General features: G+C 45.3%; 1 protein-coding gene across 1 annotated transcript in view; it reads right to left on the minus strand.

The window, feature by feature from the left end:
* ANO2 (anoctamin 2) overlaps nucleotides 1–18477 on the minus strand; it is a 386124-nt gene extending 367647 nt beyond the window's left edge. Inside the window, exon 1 of the mRNA XM_031001166.3 lies at nucleotides 18022–18477. Within this exon, the coding sequence (XP_030857026.2) occupies nucleotides 18022–18043 (22 nt within the window). The 5' untranslated portion in view covers nucleotides 18044–18477. The remainder of the gene's footprint in view (nucleotides 1–18021) is intronic.
* Between the last annotated feature and the right edge of the window lie 675 nt (nucleotides 18478–19152).

The raw sequence follows: 19152 nt of genomic DNA on the forward strand, positions 1-19152 counted from the left end.
AAAATGAAAACTCAGGACCCCATATCACTCTGCCGAAAGGAAAATATTAAGCTGAAAGCTGAGTCAGGCAAGATGCTGCCTTTCCTTTTGTTCCTAAGCAGACAGCTACAGATAAAAGGCTAGATAGCTCCACAGGCAGCTACTCTATATTCACCTTGTCCAAAACACAAGATGAATACATCATTGATAATTCCTTAACTGCTCCTTTTCTCTTGCAACATGCAGATTCCCACAGCCTCCCTCTTTCCCCTCCAGCCTGCTTTTCCCCATTAAATATTGAAGCCCTCAAAATTATCTTTGGAGAAAGACACAGACCTCTCTTCCAACCACATTCTTAACGTTGGCAAAATAAACTAAATTGATTGAGGCCTGTCTCAGATATTTTTTGGTTTACATGTGATGGGGCTCAGGCTCAGGGCTCTAAAAAAGGGGCTTCCTCCCTTGTGCCCAATCTCGCCTCCTCCCACTTCCCCTGTGCCTTCCTGCATGCCTGCCCCCCAAGGGCCTGAGAACAGAACTTGGAACAGAAGGACTCTACCCCAGAGAAGACCTGGAAACCTCTAGATGCATGTCTAAAAAGCCCAAGACCACTGGATACATCACTGGGGCACATGATACAGACGATGTTCACTCAAGGGCCACCCTGCCCTGGCAGCTACATTCAGATTTGCACCTGTGGCTCAGAGTAGCTCAGATTCAAGGGCAATGCAAAGCTTTGGTCCAGCTGCTGTCCAGGAACCACCATCCCCTAAAGGTGCCACCTGGAGTTTGAGGCTGACATTCAGGGCCCTCACTAGCCATCGCAATTGCTCCCCCGGCTCGCTCTCTGACAAACGGATCCGGCTGCCTGGGAACTCTGCTTCCCTTCTCTCCCTCTCCCCACAAGTGATTAGAGCACAGCACACGGTTCAGCCATCCCAGCTGTCCCAGCTCTGGAGAGGCACTCCAGGCAATAAAGACACAAGGGAGCCACCTTCAGACGTGAGAGGAAGGCCGAGGGGAACGCGAGCGCCGCCTGCCCTCAGGAAGGGGAAGGGTGGGGCAGGTGAGCACACACCTCGAGAACTCCCTAAGAAGCTTAGAAGAGGTGAATGAGGTCAATTAGAAGGAAAGGCCATAGTACACAGCCTATGGAACGTGTCACCCATTTGGAAAGAATCTTTCCTTCCTTCACCGTTGCCTTGGCTCTCCTTCCACGCTGCCTTGAACAACAGATCCTTGGGTGTTCATAACTGCAATGCCGTGAGGGTGGGGGCGTGGCTTACCCACGTCTGGGTTGAGGAGATGGATGTCGTAAGGCTGGGGCCTGGGCCTTTCTCCACGTTCCAGCTCTCTCCCTGGGCACTCTCATCCACTCCAGAGACCTTCATTGTCACCTATTGCTGACGACACTCAAGTTTCACTCTAACTCTTGCTCTCCTGCAGGCACCAGGTCCACACATTCCCCTGCCTGCTCAGCATCTACACTTGGATGTTTCCCAGCCCCTCAAAGTCAACATGCCCAAATCCAAACATACGATCTTCTCCAAAACAGGATTCTTTTTCAGCATTTCCTGCTCCTGCGAATGCTCCACCAAACAGTCAACGAGCTGGAAATCTAGAAGCAGCCTTGATAGCTGTTTTTCCTCATGCCCCATGTCCAATTTGGTACCAATCCTATAAACTTTACCCCTGAAATATCTGCCAAACCCCTCTGTTCTTCACCCTTCCATGAGTCCCACCCTAGTGCCAGCTCTCAGCCTCCTTCACCTGGAGGACAGCGATCCCCTCCTAACAGGTCTCGCTGCTCCCTGTCCCTGTTCCCCACGAGGCAGCCAGGGGTCCTTACAAAACATCCATCTGGCCATGACACCCTCAAGAGCACAAACTTATGGGGCTCCCATGGCTCTCGGGCTGGGACCCTGCATACTGCCCCGCCAGTCTCCACCCCCTCTCTCCTGCTGGCTCCCTGGGGTCCTGCCATACACCTCTGCTCTAGCACACCATGCTCCCCAGCCCAGCATCCTACATGCATTCTTCCCTCTGCCTGGACCACGCTTCCCTACACACTCTTCATCTAGTTGTGGGCCACCTACTATTTTGGTCCTTAGGGACCCAGAAAATCCAAAGCAATCCATTCTTGCTTCAAAAAGCTGCTAATCAAGGTGTAAGACCGGAATATTCAGATACTACTAGCAAAGCTAATTTCCTTCCAACCTAGACATGAGTAAGGTTCCACAAGCTGGGTTGTGCAGGATTGGGAGGAGGTGCAGGCCACGAGGACCCATGTGATGTCGGAGGAAGGCCTCACCACCAGCACCCTGCCCCAAGACAAGCCCTTTCTCTGAGCTTAGTTTTTACTTCCATGATTGGGGGAAGAGTGTCATTATTATATCTTTTCCTCATAAAATGAGTGTGATGATACAGTAAGAGAAAAGATTAACATTCCTTGGAAGTACATGAGCTATGAAAAATGCACAGGATAATTATCAAACCCTACTTCAGGACGTCCGTGCTGCCTCCTTCATCCGTCTCTTCTCCACTTCATTCCAGCTGCTCTGCTTCAAGTCCCTGGAATTCCCTTTCTCTCCCAGCCCACTGCCTGCTCACCAGCCACTTCCTCCTGGAAGCTTCCCCAGACTAAGCAGGAGAAGCACTGGCTGTCTGTCCCCACCATTACTAGTAGAAGTGGATTTACTCATCAGGGATGACCACACATTTTTTAATCCTTTAGGTACAGTCTTGGCTGTTTCATATCAGTGGCCTCAGGCAAGACCTCTGTCCCTTCTCATTGGAGCCAACCTCACCACTCGCAGGACTGCAGGTACCTTAGGTCACTCTACAGAGGCAGATGAAGAAGGGGTAGGATCAGAGAAGTTGAGAGAAAAGAACAGAGACTGAAGGATGGAGAGGCCCAAATCTCAATGAAAAAATAGGTGAAGCCTGTTTTCAGAGTCTCCTCAAACCAGTCCTTCCGAAATCTCCTTTCTGGGCCTGCCCAAAGCCCCTCCCCAGCTTCTGTGCCCCATATTCCACCCTCCACTGTCCATCTACCATCAGGGCTTCCAAAGACCATTTCCTCATTTAACCTCTGGCTCTTTTGCTAATCAGCTAATTTACACCAAAGTACAAACGGCCCATGCTACGTCCTGATATTGGTAAAAAGCATTTTGAAAACATTAAAAGGTTCTGCAGAAGGCATAAGCCCACATGCTGATGGGGCAGAGGTCATAGCCTGAAGGCATCATCTCTAATGGGGTGAGAGGAAGATGGCTGAGAGGCATGAGTTCTGGCTGGGACCTCCAAATAATGCTACATCCCCAGACAGTCTGGCAGGAACCTTCAAGGTCACTGCATAGGCCAAGAGCTAGAAAGGCCCTTCTGAACAGGGGAGAGGGGCAGGCACAGAATGTGGGGAGCTGGTAAGAGAGAAGCTTGGGCATGTAGCTGACAGGGGAAACACCAAAGCCAAGGAGACCAGGAGACACAGTCAGGAGCAAGACAGGGCCAGATTGTGCAGAGAAAGGGCAGAAAGTGAGTTCACTAAGCATGGAGTAGGGGGCAAGGTGAGTCAGCAGGGACCTAGGCAACTTCCAGAGCCTCCAAGAGAGACCAGCAGCAGGAGGAGGAGGTGTCCTGAGGGAGCTGGACTTCTGGGCAGTTGGGCTTTTCCTCTGAGTTTCCCTCTTGGCATCATTACTGTCTCATTCCTAACTCCTGGTGGCTGAAGTATGAAGGGCCCTGAAATGAGGGGCCACCTCCATCCCCAACCTCCCAAAGCCACTGCTTCCAGCAAAACCAGACAGGCCTAGGGCTGCCCTGTGGGAGACAGAGCATCCGCACTCTCCCAGGCTTCTGCAGTAGTCTACTTTCCTTCCTCACTAGTCTACTTTCCTTCCTCCCTAGTCTACTTTCCTTCCTCCCTAGTCTACTTTCCTTCCTCACTAGTCTACTTTCCTTCCTCCCTAGTCTACTTTCCTTCCTCCCTAGTCTACTTTCCTTCCTCACTAGTCTACTTTCCTTCCTCACTAGTCTACTTTCCTTCCTCACTAGTCTACTTTCCTTCCTCACTAATCTACTTTCCTTCCTCTCTAGTCTACCTTCCTTCCTTACTAGTCTACCTTCTTTTCTTATTAGTCACTTTCTTACCAGTCTTCCTTCCTTACTAGTCTATCTTCTTTCCTTACTAGTCTACCTTCTTTCCTTATAGGTCTTCCTTCCTTGTGATTACCTAGGGCTTGATGGAAGGAGCCACATTCTATTTAGCTTTAATTCCCAATGTTTTATACAATACCTGGGAAGTTAAATGGGTCTGCAATGAATGAACAGAGATGTGAAATACTGCATGTATATCATCCCCACCCCAACCTCCCAAAGAATGGTCATTTGCTGTGCTTGGAGCCTGGCATGATGGTGTGGGTAATGGGGGTATAGGGGGAAGGCAGCAGTGGATGAGTGTTGGGAGATGAAGTGGTCCAGACAGGTAGGTGCGGACTCGATCATGAAAGACCCTGTATGTCATATACGACAATTTGGTCTTCATCCTAAGAAGAGTAGGCAACCATGGTCCTGCTGAAGGCATGCCCTGGTAGAAGCCTCAGAGAGACCTGGGTGCTTTCACATCGAAGACTCTCCCCCCGGACCCCTCCTCAAGTGCCCTGGGCACTTCATTTCAGTTAGAATCAACATTTACACCCAGGTCTCATCCTGCTTCTTGCATGAATTGGACCCAGGACAACAGCCAAAATTTGAAGCTCCAGGCTTAAAATTTGGGCCCAATGGCCCTCCTGATTACCCCACCCCTTGCCCCAGAGGTCCTGCGGAACAGCACTTCCCTCAGTCTCTGTATGCAGCCACAGTAGCAGGACTGCTCTCCAGTTCCCTCCATACTCACACACACATAAAATCCATTTGCAAATCCGCCTCTTGGGCTCTGCTTGTCTTACAGCCTTGGCTCAGAATTAGCCCTCTCTCTCCAATGCACATGCCCCCCTTTCCTGATGATGCCACCACCACAGTTTGCATCCTTGCCTTGTTCCCCTCTGATAGAAGTAAGCTGGCCTCCCTACTGCTAATCTTGCTTCTCTCCCATCCTGGGCTCACACCACAGCTACTATTACCATTTTGAAACAATCTCACCAAGTTAGTCCCACTCTGTGGTTTCCCACTCTTCTTAGGATGAAGACCAAATTGTCATATATGACATACAGGGTCTTTCATGATCGAGTCCGCACCTACCCGTCTGGACCACTTCATCTCCCAACACTCATCCACTGCTGGCCTTCCCCCTATACCCCCATTGCACGCACCATCCTGCCAGGCTCCAAGCACAGCAAATGACCATTCTTTGGGAGGTTGGGGTAGGGATGATATATATGCAATATTTCACATCTCTGTTCATTCATTGCAGACCCATTTAACTTACCAGGTATTGTACAAAACATTGGGAATTAACGCTAAACAGAATGTGATTCCTTCCATCAAGCCCTAGGTAATCACAAGGAAGGAAGACCTATAAGGAAAGAAGGTAGACTAGTAAGGAAAGAAGATAGACTAGTAAGGAAGGAAGACTGGTAAGAAAGTGACTAATAAGGAAAGAAGGTAGACTAGTAAGGAAGGAAGGTAGACTAGAGAGGAAGGAAAGTAGACCAGTGAGGAAGGAAAGTAGACTAGTGAGGAAGGAAGACTAACAAGGAGATAATCTCCAGAATGGGAGGAGAGTCAACATGAAAGTATGAAGAAGGATCCATGGAAATAGAAGCCCTCAGCTCTCCCTAGAGCTGTCAGGGAGGCTCCCAGAGGACACGGCTTTTGCATGCATCTAGAAGAATTAACTAGGCATCTACCAATGGGCAAAGGAGGAAAGGAGACTCCAGGAAGAAAGGCAGTGATTTGTATGATCCATTGCAATGGGCCTCGGGCCTGGCTGGTTGAGATTATGGCCCTCCTGAGAGCAAGGACTGCTAGCCTCCTCACCCTCATTTTCTGCCTGCGGAGTCCCCAAAAGTGGCCAGCTACGTGGTGAGATTTGAGGGGCACAGAAAGGGCCCTATCTGGTGTATAGTGCACACTTCTTAACATGGCCTACAAGGCCCTTTACCGTCTTTCTTGTCAACCTTCCCACTGTCATCTCCTGCTAGTGACTCTCCTCTTGTGCACACACAGCCACACATGCACAGAAACTCCACAGAGAATGACCTGCCTGCAGCTCCCAGAAGGTGATCTGCTTTTTTATTTGCCCTTCTGTCTCTAAACTTCTCTCCCCAACCATACAACCACCCCAAATTCCACTCTGTTAACGAGGTTCAATTTATTATAATGTTAAAAGATTTTAAGCAAGAGAACAACATAATTAGATTACATTAGAAAGATGGCCCTGGCTGTAGTGAGGATACATGAGGTGCCAGGAGAAGGATGGATAAATGGATGGGTGGGTGGGTGGATGGACAGGTGGGTAGGTGAATAAATGGATGGACAGATTCCTAACTGCTTTTCTGATACAGGTACCCTTTATAAAATTCACAAAATTTTATTTCACTGGTCACACTGCTACTCAAAACTTCCATTGTCTTGAGGCTTACAAACAACTTGGCATTCAAAGACTTACACAGCTGACTGTTACATGTCTCTGCTGCCAAATCCCTCCATCAGACAAGAACATTCCTCTTTAGTCAAACCTGTCCCCAGACTGATGCTCACTCTGCGCCTCTGCCTAGGCAGTTACTTCTGTTTGGCATGTCCTCTCCACTAAGCTAAGTCATACCCAGGTAAAGTCCTACTCCTATACCAAGCCTTCCCTAACCACTGAAGGAAGTCCTCTAGAAGTTCAGATTTGCCTTTTATATCTCTGTATTCCTAGCACAGGACTCTGGATGCAATAAGAGCTCTAAAAGCTTTTGGAGGTAATGATGTAGAGAACTGAGGAATCCCTTCTTGTGAGTGAATTTTGAAACAGGATGGATTCCCCTGTGCTGAACTGAACATAGAACTGCCCTACTAATAACAACTACAACACTAATCGCTAACACTTTACATGTGTCAGACACTGTTTTAAACACTTTACATGTATCAATTTATGTAATCTTCATGATAACCCTGAGGTAGGTACCATTGTTGTCACCATTTTACTGATGAGGAAACTGAAGCACAGAGAGGCCAGGTAAGTTGTCCAAGATCACCAGCACACTCAGTCCACACTTTTCTCCACTAAGCAATGCTATGCAAAAGGAAGATGAATGGCCAACATTACTTGGTAAATCCCTTCCTGGCTGGACATTCTTAACATCCCTCACCCTTTAAAAAGGCCTTTTTACAAATAGCATTTATAGTCAATGATCAGACCCAAGATCCTAACAGTTAAGACAAAGAGAATAAGAATAAGAGAGAATTATCTTATTGAGAATGTAATCGAATGAGAAATTCATTTCAGGAAGTGCTTCTCTCAATGACAAAATTTACAAATTGGGACTTGGATGAGTTGCCTGAATGAAACCTACTCATTGGCAGCCCATCCTACACTTTGGTTTGGAGTGTGGCTGATGAGATTAAGGTATAAATGCCCCTCCTTACATGTCATGAGGAAGTAGCCAGTGTACAACATAAAATTGGTCAAAACTGGTCTGTTGGCTCATTAATTATAACATGTTTTGCAACAGATTTGCTCCGTTTGCTCTTCCATTGACATCCTGGATATATTCAATGGGCTCCCTCCATGTCCCTCATCATTCTCCACCACCCATAAACATCTCCCATCGCTTCCTCCTGGGTGTAACCAAGATTAATGATATCATTCTTATTCTCATCTCTCCAAAGTAGGAATAGGTTTCTCCTACACAAAATGGACTGGGACTGAGGTTAAAGCCTAAAACAGCTCTTCCAATCATAGCTCCCACTCTCAGGCTACTGAGGTCTTTGGAACTGGGTGAGATGCTGGGGGTTATGGAAGGATGCAGCAGACATGAGGGATAGGCACAATCCTGAGAATTTTATAAAATATCCCAAATATATTTATTTATAATCTGTAGAAAAGTGCTCAGAAAATGCCTCTGTTACAGCTTTTTTAACTGGTATGAGTAAATTCATATTGTATAGACAGTGAGCTTAATGGGCTAGTTGCACACTGCTTGAGGATAGGCATAGTACCTATCTTGTTCACCACTGTATCCTAAGCCCTGAGCATATGGCCTGGTACATAATAATCTTTGAGGGCAGAGTGTGAGAAAAGGAGGTTCAACAGCAAACATCCACCACAATGGTAATACCATGTGAAAGTCGAGAGGATTGTTCATGAAGGCACTGGAGACACCCCTAGGGACTCCCACCATTACTGGGTCATACTTTAAGGATGACTGGAGATACCATAATAACTAGTGGGGGAAAATTTTGATAAATACATTTTTTTATTTTCTCATAACTTCTCCTCCACCAGGCTACTGTGGTCTAGCCAAATGCAGATCGCTCTTATTTAAAACCAGGATATGTCCTCATTTGAGCATCTGTGAAATTATGGCCACCATATCCCAAAGGACAAAACTGTGAGAAAAAAAGTTCTGGAGAAGGGGCACAGAAGCATACAAGACCTATTCTGTGTAGAGAAGGAGCCTGTCATGGGAAGCCAGACTTAAAATATTAGGATTCCACAACTGGAAAAAGACAAATGGGAACAGAGGGGTTCTCAACCTTGGATATTCATTCGAATCACCCAAGAAGGTTAAAATATTGATGTCTGGGTTTCACCTCCACAGATTTGGACTTCATTTGTCTGGGGTGATTCTATGGTACAACCAGGGTTGAGACCATTAGTCTAGAGAATCACTAACAGAATCAAAACAGTGAGCACAGATCTAGTCACAGATCTTGAAATATTAGAAGAAGCACCACTATTTGGGTGGATTTACATTTCCCTAATGACCAATAATGTTGAAAATCTTTTTATGTGCTTACTAGCAATTTGCATATCTTCTTTGGAGAAATGTCTATTCAGCGCCTTTGCTCATTTTAAAATCAGGTTCATCTTTTTATTGTTGAGTTATAAGAGTTATTTCTATATTCCAGATATAAGTCCTTTGTCTGATATATGACTTATAAATATTTTCTCCCATTCTGTAGGTTGTCTGTTCAATTTTCTTGATGGAGTCAAGAAAAGCACCTGCAACCAAAAATTAATTTTTATGAAGTCCATTTTGTCTATTTTTTCTTTGATGTGTCATGGTTTGACTATCTGTGTCTCTTCCAAAATTCATATTGAAACTTAACCCTCAATGCAGCAGAATTAAGAAGTGGGTCCCTCTGGGAAGGATTAAGTCATAAGGGCTCTGCCTTCACAAATGGGTTAGTACCCTTATAAAAGGGTTCAAAGGAACAATCTAGAACCTCTTTTTGCCCTTCTCTCCCCATGTAAGGACACAAAGACAAAGTGCCATCTTGGAAGCAGAGAGCAGCTGTCACCAGACACTGAATGCTGACACCTTGATCCTGGACTTCCCAGCCTGGAGAACTGTAAGAAATAAATTTCTGTGCTTTATAAATAAACCAGTCTCTGGCATTTTGTTAGAGTGAGCAAACTGAGACAGAATGCTTATGGTTTTGGCGTAACATTAAGAAAACATCACCTAAACCAAGGTTGCGAAGATTTACTTCTATGTTGTCTTCTAGTTTTATCGATTTACCTACTACATTTACATCTACGATTCACTTTGAGTTAATTTTTATGTATGAGTGAGGAAAGGGTCCAACTTCATTCTTTGTACATGACTCTCTAGTTGAATTCAGCATAATCAAAGCTCCAGAAGTTTTATAGAATTTTATTTTTATAGAATATTTACTTGGATGCAACATCATCAAAGCTCCAGAATTCTATACCATAAAGTGACGGGAACTTAGGTTGTTTCCATGTCTTGACCACTGTGAATAATGTTTCAATGAACGTGGCAGTGCAGATATCTTTACCAGGTAGTGATTTTACTTCTTTCAGTATATACCCAGAAGAGGAATTTCTGGGTCATATGGTAGTTCCGTTTTTTTATTTCTTTAGCAACTTCAAACTGTTTTCCACAATGACTGCATGAAACTGCATTCCACCAACAGTGTATAAGGGCTCCTTTTTCTCCACATTCCTTCCAAAAGAGTTATCTCCTGACTTTTTTATAATAGCTATCCTAACAGGTATGCGATGACATCTCACTGTAGTTTTGATTTGCATTTCCCTAATGACTGGTGATGTCAAGCACCTTTTCATGTACCTGTTGCCCATTTTTATGTCTTCTTTGGAGAAATATCTATTCAGGTCATTTGCCTATTTTTTAATTGGGTTATTTGTATTTTTGCTATTGGATTGTGTGAGTTCCTTATATATTGTGAATATTAACTTCTTATCTGATATACGGTTGCCAAATATTTCCTTCCACTTCATTGGCTGCCTTTTCATTTTGTTTCCTTTGTCTCTTTTTCATGGATCACTTATTTCTATTTCTTTGCATGTCTAGTAAGTTTAATGGTATACTGGACATTGTGAATGATAAAACATTATCTTCCTATCAAGAGGGTTAGAATTTTTTTTTTTTAACTTTCTAGCAGGAAGTTCAACTATGGGCTGATCACTTTGAGCTTATGTAGGAGTTTGCTGTTGTTGTCAGGGTATGCTGTGGAAAATCCAAGGTATTTCTCAAGAGGCTCTAATCTGGAAGGGTTCAGCCTCTAAACTCTTGTCTTCCCTATTGATCTTTTTTAGGCTTGGCCTTAGTGTTCTTCAGGGACCATCCAGAGTAAATTTTTCTCTACCGCGTGGTTCTTACTCCTAAAACAAAGCCCTTGGGGGTCTCAACTACATGTCTGGAATGTTAGGACATGTGTGTTAGGACATGGTCATGAGGCCTTGCCACTCTGGCTGGGATGGACTTTCAGCATCTCCCAGTACCGTTTGACTTCTACCATTTCTGTTCTGATCTCAATGCTAAAGCAGCTTCTCTCTGGCAAACTTCATATGCCTCACCCTGTGCATGTGAAGCCTCACTCTTAGCCAAGGACTCATGAAGGGTCCCCAAAGAGCCCTCTGGGCACCTCCTTTCACACACATTCCTCCTCTCTGTGTTCTTCCCCATAATTTCCAGGCATTTTGCTGCTCCAAATTTTTATCTCTGTCTTCTCAGTTCAGTGGGATCCTTTCCTCCATGTGGACTCCAGATCCCTGACCCCTGGTAAATAGCCTGCACTCAGAGGGCTAAATTTCTCTTCTTTCAGGGATTGTACTTCTATGCTGGTGCTTGTTCAGTACCTGAAAATAACTGATCTACACATTTTTTTTCCAGTATTATAATTTATGACAGAACGTCTATCCCAGGACCAGTTATTCCATTATGGCCTCAGCCTCCCAAAGTGCTGTGATTATAGGCATGAGCCACTGCACCCAGCCTATTTTATTTACTTACTAAGATAAGCTAAGGGCCAGGTATGGTGGCTCACGCCTATAATCCCAGCACTTTGGGAGATTGAAGCAAATGGATCACCTGAGGTCAGGAGTTCAAGACCAGCCTGGCCAACATGGTGAAACTCCATCTCTACTGAAAAAAAATACAAAAATTAGCTGGGTGTGGTGGCAGGCACCTGTAATCCCAGCTACTCAGGAGGCTGAGGCAGGAGAATTGCTTGAACCTGGGAGGCGGAGGTTGCAGTGAGCCAAGATTGCACCATTGCACTCCAGCCTGGGCGACAAGAGCAAAACTGTCTCAAAAAGGAAAAAACAAGATAAGCTAAGATACCAACCTTTTTTCTTGTCCTGAGGTAGGCCACAGGAGCACCTGTAACCAAGGCCAATTTTTTTTTTTTAAATAATTTTGTGGCCAGGGAAGGTGGCTCAGGCCTGTAATCCCAGCACTTTGAGAGGCCGAGGCAGGCGGATGATGAGGTCAAGAGATCAAGACCATCCTGGCCAACAGAGTAAAACCCCATCTCTACTAAAAATACAAAAATTAGCTGGGCGTAGTGGTGCGCGCCTGTAGTCCCAGCTACTCGGGAGGCTGAGACAGGAGAATCGTTTGAACCCGGGAGGCAGAGGTTGCAGTGAGCTGAGATGGCACCACTGCACTCCAGCCTGGTGACAGAGCAAGACTCCAACAAAAAAAAAAAAAAAAAACTTTGTGTTTCCTCAAGAACACTTGATTCAACGTAATCAAAAGCTCCAGAATTCTAAACCACAAAGCACAGAAGAGATGACTTTGCCTAGAAGTTTCTCTCTGCTCTTCTTTTCAACATTTCAATTTGAGCACCTACTCCATGAAACACCCACTCATTGAGCACCTACCATGTGTCAGGCTGCAGTAAGGATCAAAGATGAGTTAGATCCATCCTCCATCCCTGCCTTTGAGTATCTCTCCCCACCTGTGGTATGCAGAAGTGTGAGGTGGGTTAAATCTGTTAGGCTGGTGGAAATTTGGGAAAGGCTCTGTTGGGCAAGGCTTAGAAATATGGAGATTTGACATGAACAGTCACTCAGTGGACTGGGTTAACGCTCTTATAAGTAATTTATTATTATCCACACCGATGGTGAAGGAGACTATATGAGTCACAGTAATGCCATTCCTGTTTTCCGAAAGGTAGAAAGCGCATGGAAGAACAGGCATGGAAGGCTTCCAGGGGCCAGGGCCAGAAGTAGCACATGTCACTGTTCAGATTCCTTTGGCTAAAATTCAGTGTCATAACTAACTGTAAGGGAGGCTAGGAAATAAGGTCGAGCTGTGTGTTCAGGAAGAAGAGGAGAACATGGATTTTGGTAAGCAGCTAGTAGTCTCTGTCACAGAGGCCTACCAAAAATGAAAAGCTTGGTGTAGCATATTCACACCTTATATTGTGTTAAAGTTATACATTTCCACATTTATCTCCCCAAGTAGGCTCTGAGATCCAGTTCAGCACCCAGGACAAGGCAGGGATATGGTAAATGCTTATTAAATGGTTTTTAAATCAATGGATGGATGGATGGTTGGATGGATGGTGAGCTTGTGTGACAGTAGTTGGCCAACAGATTCTGTTGCTTCTTGAGGCTTCTCCTGGAATGCCACATATCGATGTTGTCAATTTACAGAAAGATGTTTGCCTTCCCATTTGATATGGAAGGTGGGCATGCCTCCAGTACACCTATAAACTGGATCAAATCATTTAGGCACAAGTTAATTACATTTAGCAAAATTTAGCATTTGAATTTAGATAGATTGTATAGAACCCATTCCTGCACCCTCTGATTCTTAAACTGGTATTATCATCAGTTCTCTAATGTATGTTTTAGAAGTCGAAGAGCCACACAGAAGCCGTCCAAGTGGAGGGTCCTCCCCATCACTGAGGCACACACTTCTAAGACCAGGAAGCCTAAGCATGCTTGGGGATTTGCAGGCAGAGGAGCTTTTCCTTCTCCAGTGACAGGCTTGTCTTGCTCCTGGGTTCATGCAAAACCACAATAACACACTACCTCACGTCCATGAGGATGGCTATAATAAAAAGATGAATAATAACAACTGCTGGTGAGTTTGTGGAGAAATCAGAACCCTCATAAATTGCTGGTGGGAATGTAAAATGGTACAGCCACTTTGGAAAATCCTCTGACAATCAAAGTGAAACATATGACCCAGCAATTCTTCTCCTAGGTATATGCCCAAGAGAACTAAAAAACATGTACACACAAAGACTTGTACTTGAAAGTTCATAGCAGTATCATTTATCGTAACCAAAACTAGGACACAAAATGCCCATGAACTGGCAAATGGACAAACAAAATGTAGCCTATCCACCCAAGGAAATAGATTTCAGCTATAAAAAAGAATGAAGTACCGATATGTGTAACAATACACATTAACCTTGAAAGCATTATGCTAAGTGAAAGAACACAGACACAAAATGCCACACATTGTATGGTTCCATTTACATAAAATGTGTAGAATAGGCATATCCACGGAGACAGAAACTGGATTCGTGGTTGCCAAGGGCTAGGGGGAGGGAGGAAAAATGAGTGACTGCCATTGAGTGTGAAGTTTCTCTTTAGGATGATGCAAATGCTTTAAACTAGATTGTGGTGATGGTTGTACAACTCTGTGAATATACCAACAGCCACTGAACTGGACACCTTTAAAGGGTACATTTTATGGTATGTGAATTGTATCTCAATAAAGTTGTTTTTCAATGGAATTCCTAGAATTAAAAATTACAATTATGGGAAAGAAAAATCCATTGGGTGGGATTAACAGCAAACTGGAGACAGCAGAGAAAGGATCAGTGAAGTTAAAGACGGATCCAACAAAAGTAATCAAATCTAGAGAGCAGAGGACAAAGATTGGAAAAATTTAACAGCACCTCAGAAACTAGTGGGGTAATACCAAACAAGCTAACATTCATGTGACTGGAGTTCCACAAAAAGAAGAAAAGAAAAGCAGATCAAAAATAGTTGAAGAAGAAAAAAAAATAAAATAAAAATAGTTGAATAAATAGTGGCTGAAGTTGTCTCAAAATTTGATACAATACAATAACTTGTAATAACAGATTTAAGAAGTCCAGCAAACTCAAGTTAAGAAAAAAAAAAAGAAAACCACACCTAGATACATCAGAGTCAAAATACTGAAAACCAAAACTGAATATCAAATCTTGAACACTACCAAATTCAAAAGAGATTATACATTAATAAGATAGAAGAATATTTAAATATGAATTTAGGCTAGCTTCTCATCAAAACAATGGAGACCAAAAGAGTGATACCCAGAGGGCTGGGGCTGGGGGTGGAAAAAAAGCTATCAAACCATTCATCTATATCCAATGAAGTATCCTTCAAAAATAAGGATGAAATAAAGACATTTTTCATAATAACACAAGTTGAGAGAATGTCACCAGCAGAACTGCACCTCCAACAATGCTACAGGATGTTCTGCAGGCTGAAGGGAAAGGATAACAAATGGAAATGTGATTAAGAACTCTTCCTAAGAACTCTTCCTGATGGAGTGCCGCGTGTCCCTTTCTTACACAGAGAAGGAAAAAGAGACTCAGTGTCACTGCTCCAAATAGACTACCAGCCGTTGAGTGTTCCCTATGACTAAGTCACTACTTTTACGATTACAGGTTTAACCTATTAATTAGTTATGATATAAATTTCATGGTTTTCAAATAGCATTTTTTAAAGTGTAATGGGGTAGAATGGACCAGAAAAGAATAAGGCAAAAACATTCCTCTTTTAAAATTAAAAATAATATGATAAATGCCCACGTGATAAATAATACTCATTTTAAAAACCTACTAATGAAAATACAGCTCGTTATGTTGGGCAATGTCTTACATCAACATCACCATGAACTCGTGATATTTTAGTGTAGATAAACCAGTCTCCTTTCATTAGATAATGACAGCCATGTTACTTAGTGTCTTCCCTTTCCCTTTGAATGCCAGGAACACGTGGCCTGAGCCACAAGACCCCACACAACCTGGCTGGTTCTTACCTCTCTCCCTCTTGATCCCTCTGCTGCAGCCCTTAGCTTCCCCACAGGGGAAGCTCCACAGCCCAACCATCTCCTTGCCATGGGTTCTTTTGCCTTTACTTCCTTTGCTAGATAATTATCCAGATATCTGCATAGCTTGTTCCTTTATTTAATGCAATCTCTGTTCAAATTCATCTCCTAAGAGAGGCCTTCGCTAACCGCTTAGCTACGAATAGGGATGGAGAATAGACATTTCTCAAAAGAAGATATATAAACAGCCAACAAACATATGAAAAAATGTTCAGCATCACTAATCATCAGGGAAATGCAAATTAAAACCACAATGAGATAACCCACCTTACTGCTGCAAGAATGGCTATAACTAAAAAGTCAAAAATTTTAGTAGATGTCAGCATGGATGTGATGAAAAGGGAACACTTTAACACTGCAGGTGAGGATGTAAACTAGTACAACCACTATAGAAAAACAGTATGGAGAGTCTTTAAAGAACTAAAAGTAGAACTACCATTAGATCCAGCAATCCCACTACTGGGTATCTACCTAAAGAAAATGAAGTCATTATATAAAAAGACACATGCACATGTATATTTATAGCAGCTCAATTCACAATTGCAAAGATAGGGAACCAACTTAAGTGCCCATTAACCAACAAGTGGATAAAGAAAATGTGGGATGTCTGTGTTTGAGTGTGTGTGTGTGTGTGTAATACTATTCAGCCATGAAAAGAAACAAAATAAGTCTTTTGCAGCAAATTGGATGAGCTAGAGGCCATTATTGTAAGTGAAGTAACTCAGGAATGGGTAAATAAATATCATATGTTCTCATTCATAAGTGGGAGTTATGCTATGAGGATGCAAAGACATAAGAATGATATCATGGACTTTGGGGACTCAGCCGGTAAGGTTGGGAGGAGGGGTAAGGGATAAAAGATTACATATTGGGCACAATGTACACTGCTCGGGTGAGGAGGCACTAAAATCTCAGAATTCACCACCAAAGAACTTACCCATGTAACCAAAAACAAAACCCTGTACCCTAAAAACTACTGAAATTTTTAAAACAATTTTTAAACAATACAGATGGATTCTACTGTGTACTAGAGACAATAACGCCGTCCCTAGCAGCCAAATACCTGCTATGCATGTGCTCTAGCAACGTCATACATAGGGTGGGATGGGCTTCTCTCAGCCCACCGAAGGGGTCCACAGAATGGGTAGCTTTCCAGAAAATTAGGTCTTTGTTAAAGAAAATTATAGACACACTCCCCAGTAGGCCCAAATGCCTCTCACCCTGCAGCCTTGCCCCACAATGGAAGATGAAGAGATGGCACACCTGGAAACTGGACTAGAACTTGAGGTGTGTGTTTGGATCCCACCCTTACCCCTCACACAGCCTCTACAGTCAACCAGCAGAGTGGCTCTGGTACCCACATAGAGGCAACTCAGAGAGCAGAAGCAATTGCTGGAAAGGATCGAATCAGGTGCTTGGCTCCGGAAATGACGGGTGCACGTTAAGACACACTGAGAGGAGCAAATGAGCCCTGGATGCCCAGCAGCTGAGCCAGGGTGACAGAGAGACTGGGCAGGGGCTCTGATGCCAGGCCCCAAGGACAAAGTCCAGGCAGGTGGAAGGCCAAGAGGACCACAGTCCTCTGGAAGCACCTTCGCCTTGTCTAAGATCCTCCCTCCACCTGCCACCTGCCTTTGGGCTGAGACCCGACCTTGCTCAGTGGGACCTTCTGTCCCAGACGAGGTTCCACATGGTCCCGGGGTGATATTTCCCCACATCTGCTCACAAAGTATCAGGACTGTGACTGACACCACCTCCCAGTGCACTCAGCTCATTGTTCATGCCAAAGGAGCGGGCACCTCCCTCTTCATGCCTGTCTCAAGAATGACCAGAAACACAACAGCCGACACAGTCCCTGTCCCAGGCAAAGTCAGTCCTGCCCAAAAGCAATAAAATAACGTCTTCCTTCTCCATACTCCACCTCAATTTGCTTTTCTTCTAAGAAAAGTCCCTAGGGAAGGTATAGCTGTGTTTCCCTGCAGCCTGGGGTGTAAATGCCTGATCTTGGAACCCTTCCTGAATGCAGTTTTGGGTAAGACACTGGAAAAAACTTCTGAAACTGAGAGGCCACTCCAGGGATGCCAAAGTCAAATTTGCTCTGTCCTCAGTGGACCGTTGCTGAGTTAAACCCAGTCCGGCTGGTTGTTTACTTACCTTCAGATGCTGTAGGCTAAACGTCCCCAGGACTTGTAACAAGGAGAGGCAACATCACAGAGGTGGGGATTGGTAACCAATCACAGAGAAGCGGCCGCCCCAAACCTCTGTTGTCCTACCTTCCCTCTCCTTGAGTTTAAAAAAAAAAAAAAAAAAAAAAAAAGTCTCGGAAATTACATAGACGTCCCTCAGAGTCCCTACCCTGGAAAAACGGGGTCAACTTTCCGCACCACCCTGCCCAGGCTCCCTTGGGGTTCCCCAATCCCGAAGGGTGGGAGTTCGGATGCCGCCTCCTTCACTCCCTCCCTCCTACCACCTGTAGGAGACCAGGACTAGGTCCAGCCGGAAAACTCACCGCGCGGCCCGGGAGTCGCCATGATGTGGACGCAGACCCCGCCGGCCCGCGGCCGCGCGCTTCTGGGCAGGCTTATGCCGCCGCGGGGCTAATTCCATCGCGGCTCAGCTGCGTCCCGGCGCGCCCGCCCCTCGCCGGCTGCCGCCTCCTCCTCCCCCATCCCTCCCGGCCGCCGGCGCCGCGCAGCCACAGCCCAGCTCTCCCCGCTGCGCCCTGGGCGCCCGGGCGCTGGGAGCGGGGCGTCGAGAATGGAGCGCGGTCCCGCGGCCGGGTTGAGTCCAGGACACACTCGGGTCCGTGGGGCTGAGGGGCGAGACAGTAAACGCTCCCTGCTCCCCCAGAGCCGGGGCAACGCCCCACAACCTGCTTCGAGTGTAAAAATTCAGCCGGATTATCTCATGAACTGTCTGGCTGATTAGTTTCCAATCCTGCCAGCAAAACCTTCTTCCCGCCGCCCCAAAGGGTCATCCACTGTCCAGGAGTTAGCCCTGGGGCGGGAGTGGGGGCGAGCCCCTGGACGGCGGATCTCCCACACCTGTCTCCATACTAGGTGGAGACCAGCTGTCCTCGGTTAAGCAGGACGGACAAAAGGGAGAAGAGGCAGGTAGTAGGTGCACAAGGGACCGCAGAACAGGAGGGGCTGCCAGAGGCAGGAGGAGGGGTCCATTTTATGAGAGCTCTCCCATGAGACGCTAGGAGGGTTAAGGAAGGTTGAGGGAGTAGATGATGGAAGCTCCATCCCCAGAGGGGAAGAGGAGTGCCATCTCCCCGGGACAGTTCACGGACCTGGGCAGGGGGATGGGAGGGAAAACCTCCAAAGGGCCCTTCTGCACGATGGAATCTGCAACTCCAAGATGCACAGAAGTAAAACAAGTTCATTAATACCATGGACCCCCAAAATGAAGAATTACTATGTTAAGGTCAAGTATGCCATTTGTGATCACTGACCTTCAGGCATGAAGATTTTCTCTCCTATATTGATAAGGTAGGCTGGTCATGATAGATCCCACTTTATAGAGAAGGAGCCTGGGGAAGCAAAGGGGAGTAAGTGACACCACAGTCGAGGGCAGAGCAGAAGGAAAACCACAAGATGTGATGTCCCAACCCAGGCCTTTATTCCATCCACTGCAA

This window comes from Gorilla gorilla, chromosome 10, assembly GCF_029281585.2.
Source record: "Gorilla gorilla gorilla isolate KB3781 chromosome 10, NHGRI_mGorGor1-v2.1_pri, whole genome shotgun sequence".
Classification (NCBI taxonomy): domain Eukaryota; kingdom Metazoa; phylum Chordata; class Mammalia; order Primates; family Hominidae; genus Gorilla; species Gorilla gorilla.